This window comes from Prinia subflava, chromosome 5, assembly GCF_021018805.1.
Source record: "Prinia subflava isolate CZ2003 ecotype Zambia chromosome 5, Cam_Psub_1.2, whole genome shotgun sequence".
Classification (NCBI taxonomy): domain Eukaryota; kingdom Metazoa; phylum Chordata; class Aves; order Passeriformes; family Cisticolidae; genus Prinia; species Prinia subflava.
In genome coordinates, this window is record NC_086251.1 from 59,210,741 (window position 1) to 59,222,205 (window position 11,465).

The 11,465-nt window shown below is 43.8% G+C and overlaps 1 protein-coding gene and 1 non-coding gene across 2 annotated transcripts; one reads left to right on the forward strand and one right to left on the reverse strand.

Moving 5' to 3' along the window:
- Positions 1 to 2,450: 2,450 nt before the first annotated feature.
- On the reverse strand, positions 2,451 to 11,374 carry PSMA3 (proteasome 20S subunit alpha 3). The gene is made up of 11 exons (XM_063399601.1): positions 11,238 to 11,374; positions 10,292 to 10,374; positions 9,624 to 9,747; positions 8,843 to 8,944; positions 8,649 to 8,722; positions 8,032 to 8,104; positions 7,015 to 7,080; positions 4,462 to 4,508; positions 3,181 to 3,248; positions 2,973 to 3,037; positions 2,451 to 2,639 (listed from the first exon to the last, which is right to left on the reverse strand). The coding sequence occupies exons 1-11, from the start codon at positions 11,256 to 11,258 to the stop codon at positions 2,595 to 2,597; spliced, it is 768 nt and encodes a 255-aa protein (XP_063255671.1). The 5' UTR covers positions 11,259 to 11,374; the 3' UTR covers positions 2,451 to 2,594.
- Positions 11,375 to 11,392: 18 nt separating this feature from the next.
- TRNAK-CUU (transfer RNA lysine (anticodon CUU)) lies at positions 11,393 to 11,465 on the forward strand. Its single transcript has one exon. It is a non-coding gene; the product is annotated as a tRNA-Lys (tRNA).

An 11,465-nucleotide genomic window follows, 5' to 3' on the forward strand; every position in this document is an offset into this window, starting at 1 on the left:
ATTGTTAGGTAACTAACTTCAAATTTGTAAGTTACTTGTTAAATACAGTGTGGCTGTCTCATGGAACTGCAAGGTTACAAAAATAGCTTGTCACAGGGGAGTTGCAGTAGTTTTGCTGCTGGAATGAGTCTCTCTGGGCTAGAAATCTGTTCTAATGTTCCTGGGCCTTGTTGACAAGAGGTAGCAATGCTGAACCCAAGACCAAAAGGAATTCTGCTGGTTTTCTCTTCCTAAAATAAAGGGAAATGTCAGTATTAAAGTGGCTTGTTTAGTATTCTGCCTTTTTCTTCTTTGATCCCCCCTTCACTCCCCCCCACCAAAAAAAAAGCAAATTTCTGTTCTCACCTTCTAATGCTCAATTTTTTTTCTTTCCCCATCTGCAGTCAGTAGAAATGAAAATAGGTTTTTTTCTTACCATACAATTTTCATCAACAGGCTGAGTCTATAATGATTAAATGATTATGACTCTGATACAACTAAATTTGGAAAATAACCTGACAGTGCTAATCATCTTGGTATTATTTAAATAAATTTTGGCAAGACAGTGGGCAGCACTTTGCATGTGCTGCTGTCCACAACCTCTTAAAATTGCTTTTCATGGGACTTTTTCTTTGTTGTGAAAAGGTATAGAAAAATTAAGTGTGCATCCTCAAAGGAGCTTTTTAGATTGCCATGTCCTCCAAGAAGTTATTAGGAAATTTCAGATAAGCAAGCAGGTGGTTGTGCACATACCTCTTATGTCTTCATATTCCTTCAATTTTAAATGTGCACAGCAGGTGCTGCTCTTCCCACTGTACCCCGAAATGTGGCTGTGAGTGTTACAGTTCCTGTCCCTAGCTGTGAATGGCTGTCACTGCAGGGATCAGAGGGGTGCACGGGTGGTGCAGCCACACGATGACAGCTTTCAGTTTCCCTTCAGCAGGTTACAGCAGGGTGCTAAAACCACCAAGCTCATGGGGTTTCATCCTGGATGTGAGGATCCTTGTGGGTCCCTTCCCACTCAGAATATTCGGTGATTTTAGGAACAGAATCAAGACAAAATGAAGAGAATCAGGTCCTTCCCTGCTGCCATACGCAGGGAGTGCAGATGAGCCCCAGCCGATGCTTTAAGGTGCTGCTGAGGAGTTTCCTGACTGGCCTGTGACTCCAAGAGCTGAATCAGCAGGAAGCTGCAGTAGTAAATTCAGTCTGGAGCCCTGGAACACCAATTCCAGGCTGAGTCAGCACAGCAGCTGCTCCTGTTGCTGCAGGAACAGGCACTGAAGGAGGCCTGGCCTGGCCATGACTAATGCTGGCCCCATCTGGAGCTCAGGTAGCCTGAACTGACACAGAGCAGAGGCCACCTCTCTCTGCTGCCTTTCCCACGTCACAGAGAGGAACCTGTGCTCTGTAATCCTGCTACAAAGGAGACTGGGGAAGGCCAGGTATTTTCCAAACTACCTCTATAAAAATAAACCTGTAAGGGCTGGTGAACATGAGTGGGTATTCCTAAACTGAGGAATTTGATTCATTACACAAGTATGCATTTTAGATTAGCAGGGCCTTTAGAATTTTAACTGCATGTACATACAAGACTTCAATTTTAACTGAGGTTTAAGGTGGTGAACAGAGCAGTTTATTACCTTATAGAATCATAGGGGTTAGAATGGACCCTCAGAGATCTCACTGCCCTCTCCTGTCAGGGACAGGGTCCCTCCCAGCAGACCCGGTTGTTCCCAGCCCCATCCAACCTGCTGCTTCAAAACCTGGAAGGGACTAGAAGGGGCAGTCTCTTTTCCTAGGAAGTGGGCAATGACAGCAGCAAAGCTTGTTTTTAACTTCTGGAAAGGTCAACAACTGATGAAGCTGATTCAGAAGTGTGTTAAGAAACTACAGCTGAATAAAAACTAAAAATAGTTAAATAAAAGTTAAATAATTAAAACTACTAAAAATAGTTTGGCTCTTCAAGCATTAATTCCAGTTACATTGCTTAATAGATCTCACAGCTTTAGAACTTAACACGAGCACTGTTTTAAATTAAATTAGTTTTTAATTCCTCCTACTCCTCCACTAAACGTAGGCTTAGTACTTCACATTAACATTCCCTTTTCTGAACTCCTGGTTGTTACACAGGCTGTTAGGAGTTGTCAGCTGTGCACATCACCTTAAACTGTAACCTGCTGTCAGAGCTGCCTGTGTTCTCATCTCTTCTGCCAAAAGCAGTCACAGACTGGGTGTGAACAAACTGCAAATTGTGCCATTGGTTAATCAAGGAAGAACAGAGTACTAGTTTTTAATATTAAACTATGCAGCATAAACAAGAGACTTGTCCAATGTCTGAATAGATTGTTTTTCTGTACATAGCCTGGTGCAAATGGAGTGCTTTAGGAAGCTACAGCAGTCTGATAATGTCTTTCCTTCTTAATGTCTGTTTAGTTGCTGGCCTATACATATTGAAATAAAGGCTGAGAGACAGTAAAATGGAAAATTTATTAGTGCAAGTTGGTCAGTTGGTTTCTTCCAACAAGTACACAACAGCATCCCATGCATAATGCATTATAAACAAACCTGGTCTAAGATAAGAAAAGTTGGACTTGTTTTGGAGTAACAATGTGTTACATATTGTCATCGTCTGACTCATCTTCCTCTTTCAAAGATTCCTGTTTAAAAAAAGAAAGTGTGATTAAGGAATAGTCTAACAGTTGTTTTATAACTCAGTAAACAAAATGAGGTTTGCTGCAGCTTCACAGCCCTCTCACAGTCCAAACCCCTGCAGTCAGCAGGACATTTACTTCTGAAGGAGAAAGATCCCACTTGTGGCAGGCTCTGAATTCGTTTCTGAGAGCAAGAGCTATCCCTGGGTTACACTGTAGCCTTCCCCACTGTCCCTTCCAGTCACAGCAGCTCCCACTGAGGGGATGGGAGCTGGAGTGATACATTTTCCAACAGTTTGTCAAGGGAAGCACTGAAACAACACTGAAGTCAGAACTCACCTTGGCATATTTTTCTGCTTCTTCTCTGATGTCTTTGGGAACAATTTCGTGTTTTCCATTGGTTACTGCCAATAAAAAGAGTATGTCTTAATTGCAATTCACTCAAGGACCCTGACATACAGAGTGAATTTAAGAAGCAATGTTTTACTTTAAGTACAAAAGTTATAAATTTTCTGGAATGTTTATAGAAATTACAGAAATGCATTACTTTCTCCAACCCAGCTGAGTTCCAGCTCAAAAGCTTTATCCTTTACTTCATCATGAACTATGTAGATTCTGAAAGGAACAGAAAAGAACAGATTAGAACAGGCTGACCAACAGGCTAAATATACTTTGTTCCTGTCACAGATCTCTTCTGTTGAAGTATTCTTATGATTAATAGAAGCTCTCCCTGTGCCTTCTCCCCCCTCAAACACCATCAGGGAATTTTCCAGGCTTATGCTAGCCTAACAATACCTTAAATCATTACAGCCAAGATGCAGGTTGACGTGTTTAAATTGTCCTAACTGGAAAAAACATTTAGATATTGCAGAACCAAGGCTGCATCATCACTGCCTTCTTCTGCTCTATCAGTTACAATACAGCCTGGGGTGTCCTGCATTTCCCCTCTAGACCTTGCTTCAGTTTACACTTAACACTAAATCCCAACACCACAGTACCTTGTGTGTCTCATCACAAGTCTGTACATCAGATTTCCAATGTGGTGCTTATTGCACACGTGGAAATGGGAATTTAAACTCCAAATGGTATCACAGCATACCCAGACCCCTAAAATCACTGCTTAGGCTGTGGGATAGAAATGTTAACACTGCAATAGCAAAACTGATTTGATTCATCCTGTGGCAGAACATGCAAACAGACTGGAACAATCCTGGGCTGAGATACTCAAAATAGCAGAACTCACAATAAATGCCTTTTGCAACAAAGTGGATCTTTACAAGCTCCTGAAGAAATCACTGCTCTGGACTGTGCCTGATATTCTAGGTTTAAAAATCATTAAAATCTTTGCTATCTTGCTAAATCCTGCTGAGGAGCTGAATTTCAGCTGATAAACAGAACCCTGTCTAGAGCTGCTGCTGAGTTTGAGCTGAAGCAGAACTAGAAAAGAAGTTTGTTCATTATTAGAAATTATTTTAAAATGTCTAATAATACAGCTATACTGTTTATATTCCTTTAAAGAAGTTCTACTTTGCTTGTTTCCCAAGCACTTGAGTCTTTTTCTTAGGCTGGGTCCAAGACTCAGCATCATTTGTAGGCAGCTTCTCTCTGAAGCATCAGGTCATTGTTCAAACTACTCTTACTTCAGAAGCAGCACACCAAGAAGTTTCCCTTCACCTATTATATGATTTAAATATTTTAAAACCAGGGATTAAAACGAGACAGTTTAACACACAATACCCAATTTAAAAGGAACAGCCTCAGTTTGAAACCAAAGCAAGCTCACCAGTCTGGATTTTTGTCAAGTTGGAAAAACGGGTCAGACACTTACATTTTTGCAACTTCTTTAACAACATCACGGCAGGTCATTTCCTTCATCTGCAGGCAAAAGACAAACAGATCTGAGATTTCTGTTAAGAGAATATAAATCTTGCACAGGGCCAGAACAGGAGAGGCTGTGCATGTGCCTAATGAGCTTCATGTTCAGTACTCAAAGTAACAGAAAAGGCCAGAACCACATTTCTTTACAACGCATCTTCCAGCTTGCCCTATGCAAGTCATTCTTCCAGGGAAGAATATTACAACTGAAGGATTCTAGGAAAAAAATACTATTTGGAAATTCCCTAGTTTAAAGCACTCATCAGCTGAAATCTTAGAAGCTCCACTGGTGATGCTGGCATCCTAAAAGCTTGACTTGTTCCTAGATGGTTTAAATAACCACATGCGAGAGACATCGTATATTCACATGTAATATTAGTATTCCTTCTAGGCTGCATAGTAATACTTCTGGTCTTACCAACATTTTATGCAAGTAATTTTGGGTTTTAAGTAATGCCCCAAGAGGAGAATATTGTTTAACAGCCAACTGCCTGCCTGAGCAAGACATCAGCATCTCATTTCATATTTTCTCAGTTATATCACGGTCTTTTGGCAGCTTCACAGTTAAGCAGAACAAAGGCTGGTGCAAATCTCCATGACATAATAAACTTGTGTTTTATAGGCCAACTTTTCTGGCCCATAAAGCAGTAATATATTCTCCTATATTTCATTAATGCAATTTACCATCTCTTCCAACCCCCAGAATGATTTCAAACTCTTAGTATGGAAGGTAGTTGTGAGGCACTGGTGACAGGATTAAGATGACAGGAGTTCATGTGGAGTGTCACAGCCCTTTCTGGGGTGAAGCAAGAGGCCAGAGAAGAAATGCCCATGCCTGGTTAGATAAATGTGCCATCACAATCCCATCTGGAGGAGTTCCCTACACAGAGACCCATTGCCTTTGAGACACTCAGTGAACAGCACAAATGTAACTTGTGTCACACAAACTTTAAAATGATAAACAGGAAACCCTAAAGCTCTACTACGGTCATGCATATTTACAAAAAGGAAAACTAAAGCCAGTTCAGTTTCTGCCATTATCCTTTTCCCATCCCAGGTATGTCAATTCTGCAGACAATGGAAGTAAACAATGTGAACAGTTTTATCCCAGGAGTTAATCATGATCACATCCATGTATGAAAAAGCTGTAATAGTGTCCGAGCTGCAGGAGATCAAGAGAATAAAGCAGTCTCCACACAACAAGTTTTGCCACAGCTGAGTTTACAGACAGTAAAATGCAGGAGATGTGATCAATGCAAGGTTTTCTCCTTGCCCCAAGGCAGGTTTAAATCCCGACTCCCTGCTTGCCTCTCCCCTTACACCTGCAGTCATCTCTTCCAACAAACAAATCTTAGCCGACCCTGAGCTGGATCACCCAACAAACCTTTTGTATTTTGGTTTTTCCCATCTTAGCTTTGACAAATTCATCTTGTCAAAATCAGCTGTGACCTGGAAACCTGCCCAGTCCACAGTGAGCAAAAGTTATTGGCACGTCGGGCTGGACTCACCCCACAGAGCTGGGACAGGATCCCACACCTGCAGTTACTGGGGACACTGCACACACAGCCCTAAATAAACACCTGCAGCTGGGCCCTGGGCCACACCTCTATTCCATCTGCTGCATGCTAGAAATTCCAGTAATCCACATTAATAACTGCAGAAGTTTGGGAAAATCCCAGCACTGCACAATAAATTAATTATTTGGGGTAAACTGTGTTACCCAACACAGCGCTGTCTTTCGCCAGTGTGCACACATGGGAATTGAAATTATGATTTCCTCAATGCCACAATTCCAGTGTAAAGATCAAATGATCATGCAGGCTTCCTACCTTTAATTTGGTATTGAAACATCTCATCTGAACCAGATTCAAAACTGAGTGAATCAAGTCTAGAACATTCTGATTTTTCCTGTAATTTTTCAGTGGTGGTGCTACAGCACCATAAATAGGCTATTCTTGAAAACTTAACAATCATATCAACTCTGAACCTTTCCATGAACAGCTGTGACATCCCTCTGCAGACCCAAAAAAGATAAATTTAACAGAGTATCACAAAAAAAGTACATGAGACAGACCAGGAGAAGGATTTGGTTCCATGTTGTCTCCAAGGGTATCAGATACTAAACACATGAAGAACATGGAAATCTTTCAGGATTCTAACATAACTTCAATCAGCTAAAGGGACACTTCAGTACTTTTTGGTTGTCTTCTCTCCAGTTTATCCTTAGCAAGGGCAGCCTTTCTGAACTTGTTCAACCAAAGAATCATCTGAAACCTTTGGGCAAAAATAGATACAGCACCCTGCACAATGCTGCCCTATGGTTTGCATTCAGAATGAAAAACACATTTATACTTTTCTATTCACTCACTTACTTGGCTCACTGGCAAATGCACAAGGAAATATTTCACTTGCTTCTCCTGCATTTTATGTATTTCAGGCACCCAAAAGGTAACATGATAAGCCAGGAATATTTGTCTTGAGATAGTACAACACTGTTACACCATACCTGAAGTTTTTCTATCTCTGTTTTTGCAGCCTGCCTGGCTTTACCAATGGCACAACCCCAATAACCCTAAAAAAAAAAGAAACAAATAATATGCAAATGTAATTAAATATTAGACCCTCTACACCTCTTACTGTCCATTAGCACATGACAACCCCACCTTACTCACAGTGAGAGGCCAAAGAACTTTGGTATTGTTCTCTCTTGGGGCCCTCAAGTGTTGAATGGAGCCCAATTTCTACATCAAGTACCACCACTATTGATAGGAAAGTGCTCAGTAATGCCTGGGCAGAAATTTATCACCTCAAAATGTTGTAATAGTTTTAACTGCTATTACAATAAATGGAAGAATAAACTAGAATCAGTTTGAAGAGAGATGTTCTACAGGAACTACAGAAGTTCTGCAGGATCCAAGCAAACCCCAAGCTAAACCCACAGTTTGCCCAAACTACAGTGCAAATATATTTGAAGTGTTAAGCACATAAAAATTCAGCATTTCTGTTTCTCCCAGCAGCCATGGTACTGGATATACTACACAGAAAATGTTAAGAAATCCAGCAGTATGGGTGTGCATCGACCTGTGTGTAACACACAGCTGAAAATGCAGCACTAACAACAATTAACAACAATTCTGTTTTGATTTGGTTTGCTGCTGGCAGGCAGTGCCAGAGGAACAGCTCTCTCCTACCTGAAGGATTTAGAGAAGGGGGTATCACTACAATTCTTTTCTTTTTGGGACAGTGCCTGGGAGTTTTCACTGGACACAGCCACGTGGATGGACTCCCTGTTTCTGAGGGACAAGCTTTAAACTCATTTCTCAGACTGCACTTTGAAGAAATACACAATGTTTGTTTAACAAGGACCTTAAATGAGCAGCAGAGATTCACCAGAGATCTTCCCAGGCAAAAGGAGAAAACAACAACAGCTCTTTTGGAGCAACACTTACTATTCTAACACTTCCCAACCAGAAGCTTTTAAAAGAGGAACTTATGCTAAGGTGGGAATATTTTTGACACTCACGTATGAAACTCCTGATGGATCAATCATGTACAGTTGTGCACCATCATCGCTGTCATAGGACCCCAACATGAAACTGGAGGAGAAAAGAGAAATTGAAACCTTTTACCAACACACCCAGAACTAGAGGGAGTTTCCCACATCCTTCCTGGAGCAAAACCCCTGTCCTGCTCCTCTGTTGAGCAATTTGCCTCCACAACAGCACTTGCACATTGCCAAAAACATTTTACTGCTCAGTAACCTGGCAGCAGATCTGTGTTTATCAGAATCACACAGGAGCTGTAACCTGGAGCTCTCTAGGTGTCAGGGCAAGCAGGATGATTGCAGAGGGGAGTTCTGCTTTCACCACCATCACAGAGTGAATGGCACAAACCCTCAAACTTTAAAAACCAGGGACAAATTACCCAGCTCTGCAGGAGCTTGGCAGAGCCTTATGGGAATATGAACTCCTCACCTGTTAGACATACACAAAAAGAAAGGGGAAGGATTCTTTAGGAGATGAACGGTGGGTTACTAATTTCACTTTTCTGAGTTTCAGAAAAGAACTCAGACAACCAAAGCAGTTCCAGCAACTGTGAACCAAAAGATATTTACAAACAGAGTGTGTCTGCACGACTCACCTGCACCCAAAGGGCCTGACAGCACTGTACAGGGTGTAGGCATGCACATACATGGCCACTCTGTCTGCAAGATGCTGCGTGGAAAAAGCAAAAATAAAACACTGGAAACCTTTATTTACAGAAATAAGGAATAAAACTGAATCTCATGTCAAGAATAAAAGCCAAAAGCCCTGCGAGCTGGGCTGGTCTCTTACCTTGAGGGGGATGTCATAGCCATAGTTAGACCTAAAGTTGGAAGCCTCTTCGCGGGCGATGTCTGCCAGGGAGCGGGCATCAGCCAGGAGCCCCGCGACTGCCTGCAAGGAGAGCAGCAGCTGAGGCACTCCCTGCCAGGGAGAGGTCACACTGCCCCTCTGCCACCACCCCCAGAACAGCCAGGATCAGCACACATCACAGAGCTTTTCTCTAGGGACGTCGATAACCGAAGATGTCTGCGTGTTAATTATCACCTCCTGATTCACCACCACTGCACCAACCCAGACAATACTTCACAGCACGTCTATTCACCAGTTTCTGTCACACAGCAACCACTCCTTGACACCCTTCTGACACCACTGTTACAGACAGGCCAGGCCTCCATACACCAATCCTTAAGGAATTCAGGTGATTTCCACATTGCTGAGAAGAAATCTCATATGCAGTGTGTTTTCCCTGAACACTTTGGTAACTGTGTAAAAAAGTACCATTTTAACACTTGTGTTTATATTTACATACAAGTCTGAATAACTAGAAAAGCATTTCTAAAAATTTAAAACAGCCTCAATCTTCTATTTTAAATTTGGATATCACTTATGTATGTTTTAGTGCACAGAATAAATTACAGAAAACAGTAAAAAACCACTGGCAGTTCTGCACACAGACACATGAACATTACTTCTTTATCTACTTATTTTTGATTCTCTGATTCATAAATTTGTCCTTTTGAGGGGAGTCACCCTACAATTTATGTAGCCCTAAAATGAAATGGTGCCTTACCATCCCAACGTGTCGGTCGACATTGAAGAGGCGTTTATTGGAGCCCTCTTCGTAAAGCTTGGACAGGACTAATTTTTCTACTCCAAAGACAACACCATCTTTGCATCTTATCCCAATTGCTGTACTGAAAGACAAGAAAGATGTCAGTGTCTCACAAAAACACTTCACAGAGAATTACCAAGACAGATGAAACAGCGACGTGATTTCCCCAAGGTAGGTCTGTCACAACTTCAGCAGTGAAGACAACAAGGGGGTGGAACTAAATGGTCTTTAAGGTCCCTTTCAACCCAAAAATCATCCTGGGATTCTGTGATTCCTTATCTGGAGCAGACCCCTGGGTGACCCAGTCCGTGCCCTGCCAATCCATCTCACTGCCCCTAAAGCACAGCTGGGATTTCCACCTCCCAACATTCCTTCACACACACTCCAGGGAAGAGAGACACTCCCAGAGCAGCTGGTGCAGCTTCAACAGCACTTGGATGTCCTGAGGAATCCTTAGGAAGCTGATAAACATTCACCAGGAAGGTCCTGAGCATGCCTCAATCCACATCCCTAAAATGGGCTTTTAGATCAGAACTCATTTTACCACCACAATTTTACCCTCGTGTTTCTCTAGTACAACAGCACTGCTTTAAAAGAGGCCAGAGGAGCAGATATTTGTATCTTACCTGCTATTCTCCACAGCTTTCATAGCATATTCCACTTGAAACACTCTGCCATCTGGAGAAAACGTGGAAGCTGACAGGTCATACTGAAGAAAAAGACACAAATCTTAGGGAAAAACCCCCACATAATATCCCAGCATTTTCAGATCAAGCCTATTTATTTAAAAAATTCAAGCCTGTCACTGCTAGAGATGGTGTGAAGTCCCCAAAGCAGGCTGACCCCTTACATAAGATGTAGAAACAGAAGAAAACAAGAGACTAAAAGCCAGGAGGGGCCATTTCATCAGTGCTGGGTGCACCCACACTGCAAATCCTGAGCCGTGAAATCGCTGAGCATTACACAACACTCACAGCCCGTGGGAGCCTTTGGGTCTCTTTACATTGCACAGACCCGCAGCGGGGCTGGGCTGGACGGGACCCTCAGGATCACCCAGCGCCACCCCTGCCAGGACAGGGACACCCTCCCCTGTCCCCAGCCTGGCCTGGGACACCTCCAGGGCTCCACAGCTCCTGTGGGCGCGCTGTGCCAGGGCCTCCCCGCCCTCACGGGGGGAATTTCCTCCCAATATCAAACCGAGCTTTCCCCTTCGCTGTGTACCCCTATTACTTTGTCATATCACTGCAGCTCCGATCGAAAGACCCTCCCCTGCTCCTTGTGACCCCCACTTAATTTAAACGTTAGGATCGCAGGAGTATATTTGAAGTACATAGAAGTATATTATGTAGAAGGGCATAATAACTGTATTATGCCGGCGCCCGCCCCGCCCCACCGCCGGTTCCCCGGGCCTGCCGGGCCGCAGTGACTCAGCCGCCCGCAGTGCCCCGGGGCAGCCGCGCTCGCCGCCGGCACGGGACGGCCCCGGGCGCGGCGGGGCCCGGTGGGGGCGGCCGGGCGGCCGCGCTGTGCCCGTCCCGGCGCCGGCGGTGCCGCCGCTCACGCCGCACTCACCCCGGTGCCGATGGAGCTCATGGCGGCGCCGCTCCCAGCCCGTCCCGCGCCCACCGCTCAGCAACGCGAGCTCCCATTGGCCGCCGCGCCGCGCTGCCGGGGTGACGTCACCACGCGCTACGTTGAATTATATGTAATGTCTCTTACCCACCAGAGCCCGGCTAGCTCAGTCGGTAGAGCATGGGACTCTTAATCCCAGGGTCGTGGGTTCGAGCCCCACGTTGGGCG

Coding starts and splice junctions, on each gene's coding strand:
- PSMA3 (XM_063399601.1), bottom strand. CDS start 11,258: ATGAGCTCCATCGGCACCGGG. Junction 8,105..8,648: donor GTCAGGCCCTTTGGGTGCAG/GTGAGTCGTGCA, acceptor TTTCTCCTCCAG/TTTCATGTTGGGGTCCTATG. Junction 3,038..3,180: donor ACTCAGCTGGGTTGGAGAAA/GTAATGCATTTC, acceptor TTTTATTGGCAG/TAACCAATGGAAAACACGAA.